The sequence below is a fragment of the Bufo bufo genome, chromosome 2 (assembly GCF_905171765.1).
Source record: "Bufo bufo chromosome 2, aBufBuf1.1, whole genome shotgun sequence".
NCBI lineage: Eukaryota > Metazoa > Chordata > Amphibia > Anura > Bufonidae > Bufo > Bufo bufo.
Genome location: NC_053390.1, coordinates 633,912,764 through 633,935,606, shown reverse-complemented (window position 1 = coordinate 633,935,606; position 22,843 = coordinate 633,912,764). Strand labels below are relative to the sequence as shown.

The window sequence follows — 22,843 nt, the reverse complement described above, 5'->3', positions numbered from 1 at the left end:
TTTTTACTAACTTTTAGCCCCCTTAGAGACTAGAACCCTTGTCCTATTCACCCTGATAGATCTCTATCAGGGTGAATAGGATCTCACACTGTCCCTGCTGCTCTGTGCTTTGTGCACACAGCAGCATGGAGCTTACCATGCATAACGGAAACGGGACAGATTAGTTATGCAGCTCATACACTTCTATTATGACAGAATGAATAACGGAATGCCTCTAAAGGCATTCCGTTATGCATTCGGTCATAGAATTGCGTTATGGTCCGTGGTAACGGAATCCATAACGCAATTCACATTTTACCACCAAATGAAGTGTGACCGAATTTCATATGCGGAAATTCGCTCATCTCTACTGTCTCCCAGTCCAAAGAAATCCAGCCCATATAAACTTAGGGCTAATGCACACGAACGTATGTATTTTGAGGTCCGCAAAAAATCCGGATGACGTCCACATGCATTCCATATTTTGCAGAACAGAACAGCTGGCCCCTAATAGAACAGTCCTATCCTTGTCCGTAATGCGGACAATAATAGGACATTTCTATTTTTTTGCACAACCGAAATACGGAAACGGAATAACTTAAATTTTTTTTGAGGACCCATTGAAATGAATAGTTCCGCATACAGTCTGCAAAAAAACGGAACGGACACGGAAACAAAATATGTTTGTGTGCATGAGCCCTAGAACAAAGAGCTCCAGCAGACTATGCCCTGCTGAAGCAAATGCATCTTTCTGGAGTTCAGCTAAGGAACCTGGGTGAGATATACATTCCCTCCACTACTTTACCATACACATTACCGCAATAAATATATTACAATCCGCACAACAGGTCAATTTCCGCACCTAAGGAAAAAAGCAAAGTGTACAGGAAGATTTATCAAAACTGGTCTAAAGGGAAACTGGTTTAGTTGTCCATAGCAACCAATCAGATTCCACTTTTAATTTTCCAAAGGAGCTCTGAAAAATTAAAGGGTTTCTATCACTTCGTTTCACCTATTTAGCTTTCAGACACTAGCGATCCGCTAGTGTCTGCTTTATCTAACCATCCTAATATAAGAGCTTATTGTCCTGCCGTTTAGCTAAAAAAATAACTTATATAGATATGCAAATGAGCCTCTAGGTGCTATGGGGGCGTGATTAGCACCTAGAGGCTCATTTGCATATCTATATAAGTTATTTTTTTAGCTAAACGGCAGGACAATAAGCTCTTATATTAGGGTGGTTAGATAAAGCAGACACTAGCGGATCGCTAGTGTCTGAAAGCTAAATAGGTGAAACGAAGTGATAGAAACCCTTTAAAGATGGAATCTGATTGGTTGCTGTGGGCAACAAGGCAAGTTTTCCTTTATTCTGGGTAATCCATGTATTGAAATGCATTGTAGAGGGGATCTGACCCCCAAAAGTTGAAGTCCCAGAGTGGGACAGAAATAAAGTTTTAAAAAAAAAGCAAAAAAAAGTGTTTTTAATAAAAAAAATAGTTTCAAGTAAAAAAAGAAAAAATGCCCCTTTCCCTTGATTTTATAATAAAAAATAGAAAAAAAAGAAAAAACAAACATATTAGGTATCACTGTGTCCGTAACGACCAGCTCTATAAATATATCACATGATCCACCCCGTCCAATAAACACCATAAAAAAATAAAAATTAAGTGTAAAAAAAAAGCCATTTGTCATCTTACATAAAAAAAAGTGCAACACCAAGTGATCAAAAAGGCGTATGTCCCACAAAATGGTACCAATAAAACTGTCACCTCATCCCACAAAAAATGAGCCCCTACATAAGAAAATTGCTCAAAAAATAAAAAAAATATAGCTCTCAGAACATGGAGACATTAAAACATAATTTTTTTTGTTTCAGAAATGCTATTATTGTGTTAAAGTGAAATAAATAAAAATAAGTATACATATTAGGTATATCACATGACCTAAGTAGGGTTGTTTCGATACCAAAATTTTGATTCGGTTTCGATACCATAAAAAAGTATTGCGATAGTCGATACCATGCGAAAAAAATAAAACGCCAAAAAAAGCCACGTGCATTCTGCATTTTATGGAACATCCGGCCCATAATCGAACAGTCCTATCCTATTTTTTGGGGGTACAAGGTGACGAATCGCACAGTTTTTTTTCTTTTTTTTTCTTTTACGGTGTTCACCGCATTATAAGGCTGCGCTCACACGGGCGAGATTTCCGCGCTGGTGCAATGTGGTAGGTGAACGTATTGCACCCGCACTCAATCCCGACCCATTCATTTCTATGGGGCTGTTCAGATGAGCGGTGATTTTCACGCATCACTTAGGCTACTTTCACACCTGCGTTCTGCTGTCCAATCGTGAGTTCCGTTTGAAGGAGCTCACGAACGGTCCTGAACGCAGCCGTCCAGCCCTGATGCATTCTCAATGGAGGCGGATCCACTGAGAATGCATCCGTCTGGCAGCGTTCAGCCTCCGCTCCGCTCAGTGAGCGGACACCTGAACGCTGCTTGCAGCGTTCGGGTGTCCGCCTGGCCGTGCGGAGGCGAGCGGATCCGTCCAGACTTACAATGTAAGTCAATGGGGACGGATCCGTTTGAAGATGACACTATATGGCTCAATTTTCAAACTGATTCGTCCCCCATTGACTTTCAATGTAAAGTCAAAACGGATCCGTTTGCATTATCATGAACAAAAAAAAATAAAAAATAATATTTTTTTTTTTTTTTGTTCATTGTAATGCAAACGGATCCGTTCTGAACGGATCTAAGCGTTTGCATTATAGGTGCGGATCCGTCTGTGCAGATACCAGACGGATCCGCACCTAACGCAGGTGTGAAAGTAGCCTTATGCGTTGCGTGAAAATCGCAGCATGCTCTATAGTCAAGCAAGTGCGGATGCGGTGCAATTTTCACGCACGGTTGCTAGGAGACGATCGGGATGGAGACCCGATCATTATTATTTTCCCTTATAACATGGTTATAAGGGAAAATAATAGCATTCTGAATACAGAATGCAAAGTAAAATAGGGCTGGAGGGGTTAAAATAAATAAATAAATAAATAATTTAACTCACCTTAGTCCACTTGATCGCGCTGCCGGCATCTCCTTCTGTCTCCTTTGTTGAATAGGACCTGTGGTGAGCATTAAGTACAGTTACAGGACCTTTGATGACGTCACTCCGGTCATCACATGGTACGTCACATGATCTTTTACAGAACACCTAACCCAAGCCCGAACTTCTGTGAAGAAGTTCGGGATTGGGTACCAAACATGCGCGATTTTTCTCACGCGCGTGCAAAACTCATTACAATGTTTTGCACTCGTGAGGAAAAATCGCGGGTGTTCCCGCAACGCACCCGCACATTTTCCCGCAACGCCCGTGTGAACCCAGCCTAATAGTTTTGACTTTTCGGACGTGGCGATATGAAATATTTTTATTTATTTATTGTTTATATATTTTATATGTAAAATTGGGAAAGGGGTTTTATTCTGCTGGGGCTCTGATCGGAAGCTGCCACTGCCACCAATGAGAGGACTCTGTGGCCACTGCCACCAATGATTTTAATACTGGGAGGGGGCACTGCGGCACCAATGTTGTTAATATGGGGGGGGGGAGGGCAAATCCCAGTATCGGCTAAAAGTATTGATTGGGTATCGAAATTTCGATACCCGAAACAACCCTAGACCTAAGGTGTATGCCCACCAAAATAGTACCAATCAAACAGTCACCTCATCCTGCAAAAAATGAGCCCCTACCTAAGACAGTCGGTCAAAAAATAAAAAAAAAGCTATGGCACTCAGACTGTGGAGACAGTAAAACATCATTTTTTTGGTTTAAAAAATGCTATTATTGTGTAAAACTTAAATAAATAAGAAAAAGTATACATATTAGGTATCGCCGCGTCCGTAACGATTTTCTCTATAAAAATGTCACATGACCTAACCCCTCAGGTGATAGCTGTAAAAATAAATAAACACTGTGCCAAAACAACCAATTTTTTGGTCACCTTGTCCCATAAAGTGTAATAATGAATGATCCAAAAATGGTACCAATAAAAACATCGACTCTTCCTGCAAAAAAACAAGCTCCTGCACAAGATGACCAGCGGAAAAATAAAAAAAATATGGCGTTCAGAAAATGGAGACACAAAAAAATGTTTCGCATCCGTGAATTGGGCCACACTCGGCCTGTGCCAGGATACTGCGGACCCGTTGTTTGCAGGCCGCAATATGGGCACAGTTTGTACACATTCGTGTGCATGAGCCCTTACGTGATCCATTTGGTTCTGTCATGACGTCTTATTTTACCTGCCATTTTCTTTTTCTGGCAAATATGATTGAATCTGCAGTGCATTCATTAATCTGAGCTGCAACTCGGGCAACATGACTTCTCCTATAATCATGTACAGAAAATAGAATAAAAAATATACACTGAGAATAAAAACAGATTAGAAGACCAAATATGTTTCAGTATCTGTTATAAAAAAATGAATAAATGTATTGGCCAACTACTATATCTAAGTGGTTGTACCCTATGAGCCCTGGGATCTCATTGAGTTGATGTGGCAGCCCAGGGCTTAAAGGGGTTATCCCATGACTAATGTAAATCAGACATCATATGGTACATGACAGTCTCTTTCTAATAAAGTTAGAACCAGCCCTGTACCTCCCGTGGATCCAGAGATCTCCCCATTCATTCCTCTGCTAGATTTAGATCAAGCTGGCAGCTCAAGGGGAGTGTCTTTTCTGCTACAGCTCAGGGGGCGTGTCTCAGCTCTCCCTATCACAGCTCAAAGGGAGTGTCTTTTCTGCTGGTGCTCAGGGGGCGTGTCCATGCTCTGCCTATCACAGCTCAGGAGGCGGTTGAAGGATGGAACAGAGCATGTGCGGCCATGTTAGTGAGCCAAAGAATTAAGAAAAAAAAAGCAGGTGGCGCTATACAGCTACATTTTATTGAATCACCCTAATCACTGGCCATACTAAATCTTTAATTACATGCAATGACAAAAGTATTCAGATCCAGGTGCTGGTTTCAAAACTGTGCAGTATTTTCTGTGGGACAACCCCTTTAACAATGACCTCAAGGTTGGCCATGTACAGAACCATATTGCCCCTTGCCAAATAGGTTAGCTGCCTCTTTAGCACTGACAGGCGCAATATAATGAATAAATTATTTATCATGCACAGCGAATGCTGGTAAAAAGAAATGTAATCGCTGATATTGCTGTGGAAGCTGATCTGCAGTAACCCAGCTCACCTCATGGAGGATGGAGCCGTTTGTGATATTTCCTGAACCGGTTGACTACAACTGATTGGTGGGGATCCCGGTCTGATGTTGATGACCTATCGTGAGGATAGGTCATCCATATCCATAAACTCAAAACAATGGATTCTAGGTTAATTTGACCTGCAAAATACAACCCCTTGTACAACTGTGTAGTCTGAAAACAAAAAAGTTATGTCCTTAAAGGGTTAAGTTTGACTTTTGAGCAGCACTGTGTTATTTCTAGTTCAGAACCTGAGGGGGGCCGTAGATAACACAGGGATTCAAAAGTCACCAAAGAGAGAAGAATCCTTGCCTGAATGGTGGACCATTATCAATGATGAGAATACGAGTGGTGGAAAATACCTACTGGTAAAATTCTCCTCCCCTCGGGGGGTATTCACTAGGCCTCAATGAGGTTTTGTCCTTAGTGACACGTTGAGTGGTAGAGCTGGTGAATACATAGGCCAAACTGGGATCAAAGGGACGCTGGAGAAAAATTGTTACATATGACATTTTCTTCCTACTTGGTCCACTTTTTGGCATTTAGAGGAATTTTTTTTAAAGCCCCAGACAAGAGTGGAGTATAAAGAGAGGGCAAGTATAGGTGGCCACAGCTGCACTGTGGTATTGCTGGCCCCGCCTACTTTTGTGGTCCCTGCCTACTTGTGTTGCCCCGCCTTCTGTTAACTTGGGCCCGCCTACAACAAGGGGCCCTTTCTAGCTTTTTCCCCAGGGCCACTTTAAGCTTCCAGACCACGGATTGTCAGTGGTCCTCTACCCTGCATCCCCACTGATCAGCCCTTCAGTGGACGGGGCTGTGTCGTTGCAGCTGATTGGCGGGCGTGTCGGACCAAAACAATACATACTAGCCTATAGTATATCAGAATTGTACTTGCCTTTTACATTGTAAGGTGGGAAAAACCCTTTCATTATGGATTCGATCTCTTTCCTGATATTTCTGCTTATCAGGTAAACAGTTTTTGTATTTGTTAATGGTGAACAGAGTTCTGCACTTTGCTCGTATTTACTTAGATGGTTAACAAATAAGCCACATTATCAGAGCTGCAGAGACAAAATCCTAGAAAGCATTGCCCTAATACTAGATACTAGTTGTAGCCCGTACGTAGATTATTTCGTGATCCGTGCTGGTACTTCTCTTGTATACTCTTGTAAATTCTTAGACTACTGCTGCCTAAAGGTAAGTGATATTGTCAGATTTACATCCGCTGTCGTCCTTTACTCATCCTTCATTTTTTTAAGCTCCCCCTATTTTTTCAGGGAACAACTCGATTGTGGGAAGATTAATAACTGCTTCTCCTTTTGACAGGATCTGAGTGAAGTGGTTCTTGGGGCGACCGGCTAACCAGTCAGGGGATGCAACATGACCTCCGCTGTGGTGGATGGTGGCGGAGCGGTGGAGAGCTATGTCAGCAATGGAGTGGAAAACCCAGAACAGGTGAGAGAGAATTAGAAATACAGCAAGGTAAAAATCATGGAAGTGATAATTCAGAGAACAGTGTCCACTACGGATGATCCCGGAAGACAATGTCTGGCAACCAAACAAAAAGTGAGAGCAACTGGTGAGTTTGCAAGCTGCTCCTACTAGCGGTATGTCTTCCAATACTAATGGAGCTATGACCGTTACAATGGATCCATTGCGTAACTGATTCTAGATCCCCTCAACTTAAAATGGGCCCCCCATTATTTCTAATTCCCCGGCCCCCCTCCCATGCCATTGTTCTGGTCAGTCAGTTACCATCCTAGGATCACACTGCCTTTTCAAAAACGGAGGGGTCTGTAATGACCTGGATCTGCAGATGATGTAAAATTCTCCAATTTTCCGTTTTTAACCCTTGATTGAAAAATTTTATTTTTTCGTCGACATAACCGTATGAGGGCTTGCTTTGTATTTTTTTTGTGGTACCAGTGTGGGGTACATAAAAAATCTTATGGAACAACAGTGTGAAAAATCAACATAAATTTGCCGTTGTTTTAGGGTTTAGTTTTTAGGGTGTTCACTGCATTGAAAAAAATAAAACCTCAATGGATCAGTACAACTGTGAAGATACCAAATTTATTTTACTAGTTTGAAACCACATTCTGACACCCATAAATTTTTCAGACGACGGAGCTGTGTGAGGGATCTATTTTGCGAGGTGACCAAAAATGACAGTTCTTGCATTTTTTTTTTTTTTTTAAATGGGTTCTCAACTTATGCTATAAGGATAGGTCATCAACATCAGATCGGCGGGGGTCCGACAGCCAACACCCCCGCTGACCAGCTGTTTGAAGAGACCACAGTACTGGTACGAGCGCTGTGTTTTCTCTGTTTACCTGTCAACATTGCAGTGGCGAGCAGGTGTAATTACAGCTCTTCTGCCCAATTCACTTCAATGGGGTGGCTCTGTCCTGTCCACAAACAGCTAATGGGTGGGGGTGCCATTAGCCGGGCCCCCACTGATCTGATATTGTTGACCTATCCTGAGGCTAGGTCATCAATATAGCAAAAGCGGACTATCCCTTTAAATAATGGAATGATATAATAAATCGGGTCGTTGCGGACGCAGTGATAACCATTATGTTTACCGTATATATCTACAGGGAGTGCAGAATTATTAGGCAAGTTGTATTTTTGAGGATTAATTTTATTATTGAACAACAACCATGTTCTCAATGAACCCAAAAAACTCATTAATATCAAAGCTGAATATTTTGGAAGTAGTTTTTAGTTTGTTTTTTAGTTTTAGCTATTTTAGGGGGATATCTGTGTGTGCAGGTGACTATTACTGTGCGTAATTATTAGGCAACTTAACAAAAAACAAATATATACCCATTTCAATTATTTATTTTTACCAGTGAAACCAATATAACATCTCAACATTCACAAATATACATTTCTGACATTCAAAAACAAAACAAAAACAAATCAGTGACCAATATAGCCACCTTTCTTTGCAAGGACACTCAAAAGCCTGCCATCCATGGATTCTGTCAGTGTTTTGATCTGTTCACCATCAACATTGCGTGCAGCAGCAACCACAGCCTCCCAGACACTGTTCAGAGAGGTGTACTGTTTTCCCTCCTTGTAAATCTCACATTTGATGATGGACCACAGGTTCTCAATGGGGTTCAGATCAGGTGAACAAGGAGGCCATTTCATTAGATTTTCTTCTTTTATACCCTTTCTTGCCAGCCACGCTGTGGAGTACTTGAACGCGTGTGATGGAGCATTATCCTGCATGAAAATCATGTTTTTCTTGAAGGATGCAGACTTCTTCCTGTACCACTGCTTGAAGAAGGTGTCTTTCAGAAACTGGCAGTAGGACTGGGAGTTGAGCTTGACTCCATCCTCAACCCGAAAAGGCCCCACAAGCTCATCTTTGATGATACCAGCCCAAACCAGTACTCCACCTCCACCTTGCTGGCGTCTGAGTCGGACTGGAGCTCTCTGCCCTTTACCAATCCAGCCACGGGCCCATCTATCTGGCCCATCAAGACTCACTCTCATTTCATCAGTCCATAAAACCTTAGAAAAATCAGTCTTGAGATATTTCTTGGCCCAGTCTTGACGTTTCAACTTGTGTGTCTTGTTCAGTGGTGGTCGTCTTTCAGCCTTTCTTACCTTGCACACCTGAGTATTGCACACCTTGTGCTTTTGGGCACTCCAGTGTTGTTGCAGCTCTGAAATATGGCCAAACTGGTGGCAAGTGGCATCTTGGCAGCTGCACGCTTGACGTTTCTCAGTTCATGGGCAGTTATTTTGCGCCTTGGTTTTTCCACACGCTTCTTGCGACCCTGTTGACTATTTTGAATGAAACGCTTGATTGTTCGATGATCACGCTTCAGAAGCTTTGCAATTTTAAGAGTGCTGCATCCCTCTGCAAGATATCTCACTATTTTTGACTTTTCTGAGCCTGTCAAGTCCTTCTTTTGACCCATTTTGCCAAAGGAGAGAAAGTTGCCTAATAATTATGCACACCTAATATAGGGTGTTGATGTCATTAGACCACACCCCTTCTCATTACAGAGATGCACATCACCTAATATGCTTAATAGGTAGTAGGCTTTCGAGCCTATACAGCTTGGAGTAAGACAACATGCATAAAGAGGATGATGTGGTCAAAATACTCATTTGCCTAATAATTCTGCACGCAGTGTATACTGTATTTTTTGGACTATAAGATGCACTTTTTAGCAAAAAAAATTCTTGCTAAAAAGTGCCTGTGTCTTATAGTCTGCAGTCGGGGTGCTCCATTAGGGGCAAATGATCTAGCAGCGCGCTCATACAGCGCTTCGCTGGATCAATGATAGAGCTATGTGCCTGCACACTTCTCTCCATGTCCAACACCAATCTGTGTGAACAGTGCAGGCAGGAGGGCAGGCTCAGCGAAAAAAACAATCCTCTGCATCCTGAAGGTCCCCAAGCTGCAGAGAAAATGATGAACACTGTGACTGCAGCTTGAGGACCTTTCAGGTTGTCCCAAGTGAAAGGAGGCAATAATAGATAATAGTGTGTGCAGCAGAGGCGCGCGATCATCTGCCCGCCCCCTCTCTCAGGATGGCCGAGCTTGTAAAGCAGAGTGTCAGCACATTTCTGACACTCTGCTTGAAACGGGTGACATCACACAGATGTCAGCCGTTTAACCCCTTCCATGCCGCGGTCCGTAGGGACCGCTGTATGGAAGAGGTTAACAGGGAGCTCCCTCCCTCTCCCATCGGGGGCTGCTGTGCCTTTTCAGCCCCCCATTCTTGACAGAATCACAGAGTGAGGGAGCCCCCCTCCCTCCCCATCACCAGCTGCTCTGTTGTGGCAGCGAGTGATGGTTACCATGGCAACCAGACGCCTTCACAGGCTTCCGGCTGTCCATGGTGCTGATCAGACTTCTGCTAAAGGCAGAAGTCTGATCAGACTAAGTAAAGTGAAAATACAGTACACTATATAGTGTACTGTACTGTATTATACAGACATCAGACCCACTGGATCTTCAAGAACCAAGTGGGTCTAGGTCAAAAAAATCTTTAAAAAAAGCGGAAAAAAACACATTTATCACTGATTAAAAAAAATAAAATACCCTACACATGTTTGATATATTACTTTCACCGCACGTTGAACGCCATAAAAAAAAAAAACTATGATGAAATTGAAATTTTGCCCACCTTACTTCCCAAAAAGGGTAATAAAAGTGATCAAAAAAGTCGTATGTACGCCAAAATAGTACAAATCAAACCATCACCTCATCCCGCAAAAAATGAGCCCCTACATGAGACAATGGCCCAAAAAATGTAAAAACTATGGCTCTGACTAAGGCCTCTTTAACACTACCGTTTTTTTTCTGTTTTGCGGGCCGTCTTTTGCGTTCCGTATACGGTCCGTATACGGAACCATTCATTTTAATGGGTCCACAAAAAAAACTGAATGTACTCCGTATGCATTCCGTTTCTGTGTTTCCGTATCTCTGTTCCGTGCAAAAATAGAACATGTCCTATATTTGGCTGCAAATCACGTTCCGTGGCTCCATTAAAGTCAATGGGTCCGCAAAAAAAACAGAATGCATACTTAATTACTGTATATGCCATACGGAAAAACGGAACCGAAACGGAAACAAAAAACGGAACAATGAATCCGTGAAAAACGGTCCGCAAAACACTGAAATAGCCATACGGTAGTGTGAAAGAGGCCTAAAACATGTTGTTTTTTTTTTTGTTTCAAAAATTCTTTTTTTATGTTAAACGTAAAAAATAAATAAAAAGTAGACATATTAGGTATCGCCGCGTCCGTAAGCACCTGCTCTATAAAAATACCACATGACCTAAACCCTGAGGTGAACACCGTAAAAAAAATTAAAACGGTGTTAAACGTAAAAAAATAAAAGAAAGTATACATATTAGGTATCGCCACATCTGTAACGACCGGCTCTATAAAAATATATGACATAACCCCTCAAATGAACACTGTCAAAAAAATTAAATAAAAACTGTGCTAAAAAAACATTTGTTTCTCGCCCAGTTTCCTTGGGGGACACAGAAGACCTTGGGTATAGCTCATCTCCCTAGGAGGCGTGACACTAAGTGAAGACTGTTAAGCCCCTCCTCCACAGCTATACCCTCAGCCTGGAGAGAGAGACTGCCAGTTTTTTGCTTAGTGTCCAAGGAGGCAAGACACTCCCTGCTCTGCAGGGCTGGTTTCTCCTTGTTTAAATTTTAGATTTTTACTTTTTTCTTTTCTTTTTGTTCCAGATCATCAGGGACAACAGAGACGCACTAGACCTCTCTGTTTCTCCCGGGGTTGAGCTGCGCCAGTGCCGGTCACCCGCACGGCTGCCTCCCCCACAGAAGGCAAGGTGGATCAGGGCAGCCCAGCTCCCCTACATCCCGCCAGCGCAAGGGTCGCCCGCACGCCAAGTCCCTCTTCCAGCGTCCTGCCACTACGGTGCCAGTAGCTGAAGGGGCGACCCTGCTGGAACGGACCGAGGGTGAAGACGTCTATGGTGAGAGATTGGCTGCTCCAGCCCAACGTCCCCGTCCCCCCCGGTCTCCTGCGTGCCTGACCCTATACTGGGCCTATGGACCCTTCTGTCCCTGCTAGACCTAGGCTGGCCCCTGGGCTGCCGCAGGGCGACATTCTGCTCCCTCTCTCCTGGCCTCCATAGGTCATTGGCACCCTTCTCCCTACAAGAAGAATGCCTGGGGAGCTGCAGTGGTCCGCAACTAGCTGCCCCTGACGGAGGGGTTATGCAGGCGTCCCACCCTCACAGGCACCCGGTCTCAGGGTCCCCCTCCCTCTTACCGGCTACTGCTTCAGGGCCAGAGCCTTGCTGCTCCTGACCCTCCTCTGCCCTCACGGGCACCGGCCCAAGGGCAAGGTGGTTGTGGCTGTTGGCCACATGGTGCGCTGTTATAAGCCAGGGCCCGCTCCATGGGTAAAATGGCTGCCGAGCGCAGGGTCCTCGCTTCTGGGCAGCGGGGTGGGCACCCGCGGCCTGCAATATGAGCGCTATGCTTCAACAGCCCCAGGCCGACCGTCGGAACATTCCGGTCGGCCGGGCACCGCAGGCTTTACGGCCGCGATCCCGGCGCTCTATCCGGGTCCCCGGCTCTTCCGGCCCGCGGGGTGGGCACCCGCGGCCGGCATGTGGATGCGCCGCTTCGTTCCCCGGCCGGTACTTGAATACTGTGCGGCCCCGGTCAGCCGGGCGCCGCTAATAATTTAGGCCCCGGCTTCACGGCCTACAATTACTAGGCCGCACAATTCCGGCCTCTGTTGGAGGGGGCTGGAACTTCTCCAGGCGGGAATTCTTCCCGCCGGGAGGTTCCCCCGCCCCCAGGGGATCGCAGCGCCGCCCTCCAGGCCGGATCCCTGTTAACCCTTTGGGTACAGGCCGGCTTCAGATGGCCTGTATGGGTGCCCCCAGGGGATCGCAGCGCCGCGGTACAGGCCGGCTTCAGATGGGCCTGTATGACTGCCCCCAGGAGATCGCAGCGCCGCCCTCCTGGCCGGATCCCTGTTTAACCCTTTGGGTACAGGCCGGCTTCAGATGGGCCTGTATGGAACCCCCCAGTGCTCCTGTAGGTGGCTCCCCTTTCTGTTATATATATATATATATATATATATATATATATATATATATAGAAAAAAATAAAATATTTTTTTTTTATATATATAACTTGTGGGCTGCGCAGGACGCTGCAGCCTCATGTCAGTACATGCCCCCCTTCCCTAGGCGGCATGTCGCACTCCCCGGCTGCGGCGCTGCCAGGGTCATTTTACCCTCCTAGCCCTCTCTCACGATACGGCGCTGGTCAAGTGCATGCGGCCCTTTCTGTAGGCAGCATTCGTCACCCTCTTCAGTTATGGTACTGCCATGTGCGGGACCCCCCTTCTGGGCGGGATACTGTACTCTCCCTGGCTACGGTTTGGCCTTGTGCATGATCCCCCTTTCATTGGCGGACTACTGCAGTTTCACCGGATACGGTGCTGGCCATGTGCACGACCTCCTTCCATAGGCGGAACGCTACACTCTCACTAGATTCGTTGCGATCTGTGCATGACCCCTTTTTTTTCTTAGGCGGAATACTGCACTCTCACCAGATACGGTGCTGGCCATGTGCACGATCCCTTTCCATTGGTGGAACGCTGCACTCTCACTGGATTCGTTGCCGATCATGTGCGTGACCCCCTTCCATAGGCGGAATGCTGCACTCTCTGATTTCGCTGACGCCCATAGGCATGACTCCCTTCCGTGGACGGCATTTGTCACTCTCACTGGATTCACTGCCAGCCATGTGCATGACCACTTTCCATAGGTGGTATGATGCACTCTCATTGGATTTTCCCTGTGGCGGCATACATACACTCCCTCGGTCGGTGATGTTCTCTCGCCGGTACGTTGTTGGCCATGTGCATGAACCCCATACATGGCGGGGTGCTTGCACTCTCACTGGATCCGCTGCCGGCCATATGCATGACCCCTCTTCCGTGGGCGGTGTACGCACTCTCACTGGATTCGCTGCCGGCCATGGGCACGCCTCCTTCAGGTGACATGCACACATTCTCACCGACTGATCGCACTCTCCCTGGATGCGATGCTGACCGTGTGCATGACCCCCCCCCCCTCTTTTCTGGGCGGCATACTACACTCTCACCGGATACGTTGCTGGCCTTGAGCATGGCCCTCTAACATGGGTGGAACGCTTGCGCTCCCATTGGATACCGTGCTGGCCTTGTGCGTGACCACCCCTCATTCCATGGGCGGAATTTTGCACGCTCACGAGATCCAAGGCTGTCCTTGTATGTGCCGTATTGGACTTGCACATGTTCCCCTTCATTGGGAGTAGTTACACTCTCACGAAGTTTCGGTGTTGGGTGAGTTGTTGCACACTCACTTAATGCTAGGATAGCCCTGTGCATGTCCCCCTTTCACTAGGTGGACCTCCTGCATTCCTGCTGGATACTGTGTGGCTATGTGCATGGCGCCCTTCGGGGCGAAGTATGGTATGCCCTACTTCTCTGACGTAGGTACGGCCTTGGGCATTCCCCCCTTTTTTTGGGGCGGGCTTTTGCACCCTTGCCGACTGCAATTTGCCAGGTACATTTCCCCCCTTTCGGGGCGGTCAGTTTTGCGTTCCATCGCATACCATACTAGTCTTGTGCATAACTCCTTTTCAGTTTGCACTTTGCACTTCCGTAGATACTGTGGCACTCTGGCTGGCCTTCACTGAGTGATATTTTGGCAGTGAGTGGACGTTTTTGTGCGTTGTTTGGGCCGTGTATACCTTCTCGTCCCGTAGATGGGTTGGCCTTCTCACTGCTTACGGGGCTACTCGTACGTATCCCTCCTTTCCTCCTGCGACATATTTTTTTCTCTTGGGAGGCGGTGTTTGCAGCAAGCCTTGCACTATTCTCTAAAGAGATCATTCTGTCCACCTGTGTAAGCCTAAGGTGTTGTCCAACAAACAATAAATGAATGCCTTATATATAAGTAGACGGCCTCTACCTGCTCGCTACTGCTCAGAGCTGGGCGGTGCTCATTCATTTCGTTGGCCCTTCCGCCGGGGAGTGTTCGTGGTTCCTAGACACGTACCCATTCGTCTTCCCGCAGCATTGTTTCCCTGCGCTAGTGGTCACATGGTCGAGAGTGCTGTCTGCAGCGCCTTTCGCATTCTATGTTGGCTCTGGCGGGACTACGGTCCCCTCGCCTGCTACTATTTCCTCCTACCAGGTTCGGGCCGCTCTTCTTGGGAAGGTCACCCAACTTCTCTTGGGTGCTCGCTTACCCAGGTCCGGAGGACCTCCACCTTGAGTTCTTCAGGATATTCGCCTTCTGCGAAGCGGTGAACCGGGCGTCTCAGTGTAGCGGGGTTCTGCTTTTGAGCTGTCCTATGGCTTCTCTATGCCCACTCCTCCTTTCTTTTGGAGGGTGTTATCCCGGCCTCTGTCTCGACTGCCTTTTCTCGCCGGTTCTGTTTGGCTCCCACTCGGTACGGATCTCTCCGATGTGGCTTCTGTTCCGGCCACGCTTCAGAGGATGTTCCTTCTCTGCCCTCCCCTCTGGGAAGAGCATGGTTGTTCAGGTGGATGGTTCTGGTGTCTTGTCCACACTGACTGTACTAGCTGTGTACCTATCTAACGGGTCTACCGCGTTCTGTCCTCCCGCTGGGTGCAGATTTTTTCCATTCTAGGCAATGTTTCTGCTATGGATTTACCTTCTCGGTAACTTGGGAGGACTACCATTTAGTCCGTCTTCCTGTGGTGGCTACATCGGCTTGGGCTTTAGCCTGTCTTGTCCTGGCATCGGGCGGTTGCTGGGCGGACCCTTCGGTTCCTGTCCGTCTGCTCCCCCACTCCGGGTGGATACGGGACAACATTGTTCGGGGCCGACGGGACCCGTTCTACCGACCGTTCTGCCCGTGTTACTGATCATTGGGTTTTCGCCCGCTTGCCCAGGCGACTCTAGTGAGCTCGCTAGTGTTCGCTTCTAGCCGAGTTTTCGTCCAGGATCTGTGGTAGGACTTAGGACTTTACCTGGGGTTCTGTGGGAAGCTGGGCGTTCCCCCACTCTGCCTTTCTCTCTCCATGGTTCTGTCTTTCTCCAGCCCGGCCTGGACCTGGGGCTGGGACTCCGTTGCTTGAGGTATCAAGTGTCGTTCCTGTCCTTCCTCTTTCAGCGTTCCCCGACCCTCTGGGCCTGTCAGGAACTTCTTCCATGGAGCGGCTCTTGGGTTCCTTTGTACTGCCCTCCGTTACCGTCCTGGGAACCACATACTGGGCTCTTGGCGCTCCAATTTTTCCTTGGAGCCGTTACAGAAGTCCTCTCTACTCCTTCTGTCCTGTACGGTTGGGTTTCTGTAGCCATCGTGTCTCTGACTGGTGCCTGAGTGGCGGCCCTTCTTGTTCCGAGCCTTCTGTCTTCCCCCAGGACAGGGCTGTTCTCCATTCCGTCTCTTCCTTCCTTCTGAAGGTGGTGTTTGTCCTTCATTTCATTGAGGCAGTTGTCCTCCCCTTCCCACCCCCGGGAACGGACACTTCACCGATTTGGACGTTGTTTGGGCCTTGCAGTTTTTTACTTGGAGATCTCCGACTCTTGTCGACGTTCGGTCTCTTGTGTTCCCAGGAGGTCCGCGCAGGGGTTGAGGGCCTCCAGGGTGGCTTTCCTCCGCTTTCTCAGTGTGGCTCTTGCTGTGGTTGTCGCACCAAGGGCAGGGTTCTGCTTTTGGTGTCACCATTCATTTTGCCAGAGCTGTCGGTTTTTCCTGGGCCGGAGGCATTAGGCTTCGGCCATGCATTTGTAAGGTGGTCACTGGTCTTCCTTGCACACCTTACCGAGTTCTACAGGGTGCATACTCGGCCTTCGGCGTATGCTGCCTTGGGCCGCCTGGTCTGCAGGCGGCGGTTTTTTGTTGCCTTCGGGTGCTTCGCCTTGGTGCTGTGGTCCCTCCCCCTTTGGACTGCTTTTGAACGTCCCAAGGTCTTCTGTGTCCCCCAAGGAAACTGGGCGAGAAAACGAGATTTTTGTATAACTTACCAGTAAAATCTCTTTCTCGCTCTTTCCTTGGGGGACACAGCACCCACCCATTCTTTGTTCTTCTCTGACTGTTTCCGAGTTTGTTTTACCCTTTGGGTAGTTGGCTTGTTGGTTCCACTTTTTGGACTTTGCCTTTTCTCACTACTTGGACACGCAACTGGCAGTCTCTCTCTCCAGGCTGAGGGTATAGCTGTGGAGGAGGGGCTTAACAGTCTTCACTTAGTGTCACGCCTCCTAGGGAGATGAGCTATACCCAAGGTCTTCTGTGTCCCCCAAGGAAAGAGCGAGAAAGAGATTTTACTGGTAAGTTATACAAAAATCTCGTTTTTGTCACCTTACATCACTAAAAGTGCAACACCAAGTGATCAAAAAGGCGTATTCCCCCCACAATCTAACCGTCACCTCATCCCACAAAAAAATGATACCCTACATAAGACAATCGCCCAAAAATTAAAAAAAACTTTGGCTCTCAGACTATGGAGACACATTTTTTTGTTTCAAAAATGATATTTTTTAACCCCTTAAGGACCCAGGACGTACCGGTACGCCCTATTTCCCGAGTCCTTAAGGACCCAGGACGTACCGGTACGTCCTGACTTAAAATCTGTATTCCGGCGCCCCAGGGGTTAATCGGAACGGGATTTCGGCTGAAATCATTCAGCCGGCATCCCGTAACAATGCAGGGGGGGGTCATTTGACCCCCCCGTATCGGCGATCGCAGCAAACCGCAGGTCAATTCAGACCTGTGGTTTGCTGCGCTTTTTGCAGTTTCTGATCCCCGCGGGCCCTGGCCGCGGGGATCAGAAACTTTTGAGTGCCTAAAATCATTATTTTTCACCCCCCCCTGCACCCCTGCACGATTTTATGCCGGTGGGTGGTGCGGGAGGGGGTGTCGCATGTGGTGGGGGCGTTGCGGGAGGCGGGCGGTGCGGCAGGCGGGATCGCGATCCCCCGCTTGCCTCCCCATGAATGATCGTTGGCTTCTAGTGGTTATACCAGGGTGCCAGCACATTGCTGGCACCCTGGTATAAACGGCTGACATCTGTGTAGATGTCAGCCGTTTAACCCTTTCCATACCGCGGTCCGTACGGACCGCTGTATGGAAAAAGTTAACTGTCATCGGTCAGGGAGCTCCCTCTCCATCGGGGGGCTGCTGTGCCTTTGCAGCCCCCCGATGGAGAGGGAGAGAGCCCCCAGAGAGCCCCCCTCAGCCCTGTGCTCACCCTTCCCCGTCTGCGAAGTTCTGAGCAGACGGGGAAGGTTCCCATGGCAACAGGACGCCTGCTCAGGCGTCCTGCTGTCCATGGTGCTGAACAGATCTGTGCTAAAAGCATAGATCTGTTCAGTGTAAGTAAAATACAGTACAGAACAATATATATTGTACTGTACTGTATTATACAGACATCAGACCCACTGGATCTTCAAGAACCAAGTGGGTCTGGGTCACAAAAATGTAAAAAAAAGTGAAAAAAGTTAAGATAAAAAAAAACACATTTATCACTGAATAAAAATTAAAAAAATAAAATACACTACACATATTAGGTATCGCCGCGTCCGTAACGACCTGATCTATAAAACGGTCATGTTACTTTCCCCGCACGGTGAACGCCATAAAAATAAAAAAATAAAAACTATGAGAAAATTGAAATTTTGCCCACCTTACTTCCCAAAAAAGGTAATAAAAGTGATCAAAAAAGTTGCATGTACGCTAAAATAGTACCAATCAAACCGTCATCTCATCCCGCAAAAAATGAGACCCTACTCAAGATAATCGCCCAAAAACTGAAAAAACTATGGCTCTTAGACTATGGAAACACTAAAACATGATTTTTTTTGTTTCAAAAATGAAATCATTGTGTAAAACTTACATAAATAAAAAAAATAGTATACATATTAGGTATCGCCGCGTCCATATCGACCGGCTCTATAAAAATATCACATGACCTAACCCCTCAGGTGACCACCGTAAAAAAATAAAAACAAAAACGGTGTAAAAAAAGCCATTTTTTGCCATCTTATGTCAAAAAGTCATATGCACCCCAAAATAGTGCCAATCAAACCGTCATCTCATCCCGCAAAAAATGAGACCCTACTCAAGATAATCGCCCAAAAACTGAAAAAACTATGGCTCTTAGACTATGGAGACACTAAAACATTTTTTTGGTTTTAAAAATGAAGTTATTGTATAAAACTTACATAAATAAAAAAAATAGTATACATATTAGGTATCGCCGCGTCCGTGACAACCTGCTCTATAAAATTACCACATGATAAAACCTGTCAGATGAATGTTGTAAATAACAAAAAAAAAAAAGTGCCAAAAAAGCTATTTCTTGTTACCTTGCTGCACAAAAAGTGTAATATAGAGCAACCAAAAATCATATGTACCCTAAACTAGTACCAGCAAAACTGCCACCCTATCCCGTAGTTTCTAAAATGGAGTCACTTTTTTGGAGTTTCTACTCTAGGGGTGCATCAGGGGGCTTCAAATGGGACATGGTGTCAAAAAACCAGTCCAGCAAAATCTGCCTTCCAAAAACCGTATGGCATTCCTTTCCTTCTGCGCCCTGCTGTGTGCCCGTACAGCGGTTTACGACCACATATGGGGTGTTTCTGTAAACTACAGAATAAGGGCCATAAATAATGAGTTTTGTTTGGCTGTTAACCCTTGCTTTGTAACTGGAAAAAAAATATTAAAATGGAAAATCTGCCAAAAATGTGAAATTTTGAAATTGTGTCTCTATTTTCCATTAAATCTTGTGCAATACCTAAAGGGTTAACAACGTTTGTAAAATCAGTTTTGAATAGCTTAAGGGGTGTAGTTTCTTAGATGGGGTCACTTTTATGGAATTTCTACTCTAGGGGTGCATCAGGGGGCTTCAAATGGGACATGGTGTCAAAAAACCAGTCCAGCAAAACCTGCCTTCCAAAAACCAAACCGCGCACCTTTCACTCTACGCCCTACTGTGTGGCCGTACAGTAGTTTACGGCCACATATGGGGTGTTTCTGTAAACAGCAGAGTCAGGGCAATAAAGATACAGTCTTGTTTGGCTGTTAACCCTTGCTTTGTTAGTGGAAAAAATGGGTTAAAATGAAAAATTAGACAAAAAAATGAAATTCTCAAATTTCATCCCCATTTGCCAATAACTCTTGTGCAACACCTAAAGGGTTAACGACGTATGTAAAATCAGTTTTGAATACCTTGAGGGGTGTAGTTTCTTAGATGGGGTCACTTTTAGGGAGTTTCTCCTCTAGGGGTGCATCAGGGGGCTTCAAATGGAACATGGTGTCAAAAAACCAGTCCATAAAAATCAGCCTTCCAAAAACCATACGGCGCACCTTTCACTCTACGCCCCGCTGTGTGGCCGTACAGTAGTTTACGGCCACATATTGGGTGTTTCTGTAAACGGCAGAGTCAGGGCAATAAAGATACAGTCTTGATTGGCTGTTAACCCTTGCTTTGTTAGTGGAAAAAATGGGTTAAAATGAAAAATTAGACAAAAAAATGAAATTCTCAAATTTCCTCCCCATTTGCCAATAACTCTGCGCAACACCTAAAGGGTTAACAATGTATGCAAAATCAGTTTTGAATACCTTGAGGGGTGTAGTTTCTTAGATGGGGTCATTTTTGGGTGGTTTCTATTATGTAAGCCTCGCAAAGTGACTTCAGAGCTGTAGTGGTCCCTAAAAATTGAGTTTTTGTAAATTTCTGAAAAATTTCAAGATTTGCTTCTAAACTTCTAAGCCTTGTAACATCCCCAAAAAATAAAATATCATTCCCAAAACAATTCAAACATGAAGTAGACATATGGGGAATGTAAAGTCATCACAATTTTTTGGGGTATTACTATGTATTACAGAAGTAGAGAAACTGAAACTTTGAAATTTGCAAATTTTTCCAAATTTTTGGTAAATTAGGTATTTTTTTTGTGCAAAAAAAATAATTTTTTTGACTTCATTTTACCAGTGTCATGAAGTACAATATGTGACGAAAAAACAATCTCAGAACGGCCTGGATAAGTCAAAGCGTTTTAAAGTTATGAGCACTTAAAGTGACACTGGTCAGATTTGCAAAAAATGGCCTGGTCCTTAAGGTGAAAATGAGCCCGGTCCTTAAGGGGTTAAATAAATAAAAAAAGGTATACATATTAGGCCTCTTTCACACTACCGTATGGCTATTTCAGTGTTTTGCGGTCCGTTTTTTACGGATCCGTTGTTCGGTTTTTTTGTTTCCGTTGTGTTTCCGCTTCCGTTCCATTTTTCCATATGGCATATACAGTATACAGTAATTACATAGAAAAAGTTGGGCTGTGCATAACATTTTCAATAGATGGTTCCGCAAAAACAGAACGGATACGGAAGACATACGGATGCATTTCCGTATGTGTTCCTTTTTTTTTTTTTGGAGCCATTGACTTGAATGGAGCCATGGAACGTGATTTGCGGGCAATAATAGGACATGTATCTTTCAACGGAACGGAAAAACAGAAATACGGAAACGGAATGCATACGGAGTACATTCAGTTTTTTTGCGGAACGCAAAAAACGGCCCGCAAAATGGAAAAAAAAAACGGTAGTGTGAATAAGGCCTTAGGTATTGCCACGTCCGTAAGAACCTGCTCTATAAAAATACCACATGACAAGTGTCAAAAAAGCTATTTTTTTGTTATCTTACATCACAAAAAGTGTAATAGCAAGCGATCAAAAAGTCATATGCACCCCAAAATAGTGCCAATCTAACCGTCATCTCATCCCGCAAAAATGATACCCAACCTGAGACAATCAACTAATAACTGAAAAAATTATGGCTCTCAGACTATGGAGACACTAAAACATGATTTTATTTTTTGGTTCAAAAATGATAATATTGTGTAAAACCTAAATTTAAAAAAATTGTATACATATTAGATATCACCACGTCCGTAAGAACCTGCTCTATAAAAATAGCACATGATCTAACCTGTCAGATGAACGTTGTAAATAATAAAAAATAAAAATGGTGCCAAAACAGCTATTTTTTGGCAAATTTTCAATTTTAATCATTTTTTTTCAGTAATAAAGCAAGGGTTAACAGCCAAACAAAACTCAATATTTATTGCCCTGATTCTGTAGTTTACAGAAATGCCCCATATGTGGTCGTAAACTGCTGTATGGCCACACGGCAGGGCGCAGAAGGAATGGAACGCCATATGGTTTTTGGAAGGCAGTTTTTGCTGGACTGTTTTTTTTACACCATTTCCCATTTGAAGCCCCCTGATGCACCCCTAGAGTAGAAACTCCAAAAAGTGACCCCATTTAAGAAACTACACCCCTCAAGGTATTCAAAACTGATTTTACAAACTTTGTTAACCCTTTAAGTGTTCCACAAGAGTTAATGGCAAATGTAGATGAAATTTCAGAATTTCAATTTTTTGTTACTTTGCCTCACAAAAAGTGTAATATAGAGCAACCCAAAATCATATGTACCCTAAAATAGTACCAACAAAACTGCCACCTTTTCCCGTAGATTCCACAATGGGGTAACTTTTTTGGGAGTTTCTACTCTAGGGGTGCATCAAATGGGACATGGTGTCTAAAAACCGATCCAGCTAAATCTGCCTTCCAAAAACCAAATGGCGTTTCTTTCCTTCTGCGCCCTGCCATGTGCCCGTACAGCAGTTTACGACCAAATATGGGGAGTTTCTGTAAACTGCAGAATCAGAGTAATAAATGTTGAGTTTTGTTTGGCTGTTAACCCTTGCTTTGTTACTGGAAAAAATTATTAAAATGGAAAATCTTCCAAAAAAGTGAAATTCTGAAATTTTATCTCCATTTTCCATGAAATCTTATAGAACGCCTAAAGGGTTAATAAAGCTTGTAAAATCAGTTTTGAATACCTTGAGGGGTGTAGTTTCTTAGATGTGGTCACTTTTATGAAATTTCTACTCTAGGGGTGCATCAGGGGTTCTTCAAATGGGACATGGTGTAAAAAAAAAAAGGCCATCAAAATCTGCCTTCCAGAAACCATACGGCGTTCCTTTCCTTCTGTGCCCTGCCGTGAGCCCGTACAGCAGTTTACGACCACATATGGGGTGTTTCTGTAA

General features: G+C 45.1%; 1 protein-coding gene across 3 annotated transcripts in view; it reads left to right on the top strand.

Moving 5' to 3' along the window:
* ELF2 (E74 like ETS transcription factor 2) overlaps positions 1-22,843 on the top strand; it is a 109,374-nt gene that overhangs the window by 23,421 nt on the left and 63,110 nt on the right. For all 3 annotated transcript variants that reach the window (XM_040418455.1, XM_040418456.1, XM_040418457.1), the window contains one exon: positions 6,565-6,693. In XM_040418455.1, coding sequence (XP_040274389.1) covers positions 6,619-6,693 — 75 coding nt within the window. In that variant the 5' untranslated portion in view covers positions 6,565-6,618. The remainder of the gene's footprint in view (positions 1-6,564; positions 6,694-22,843) is intronic.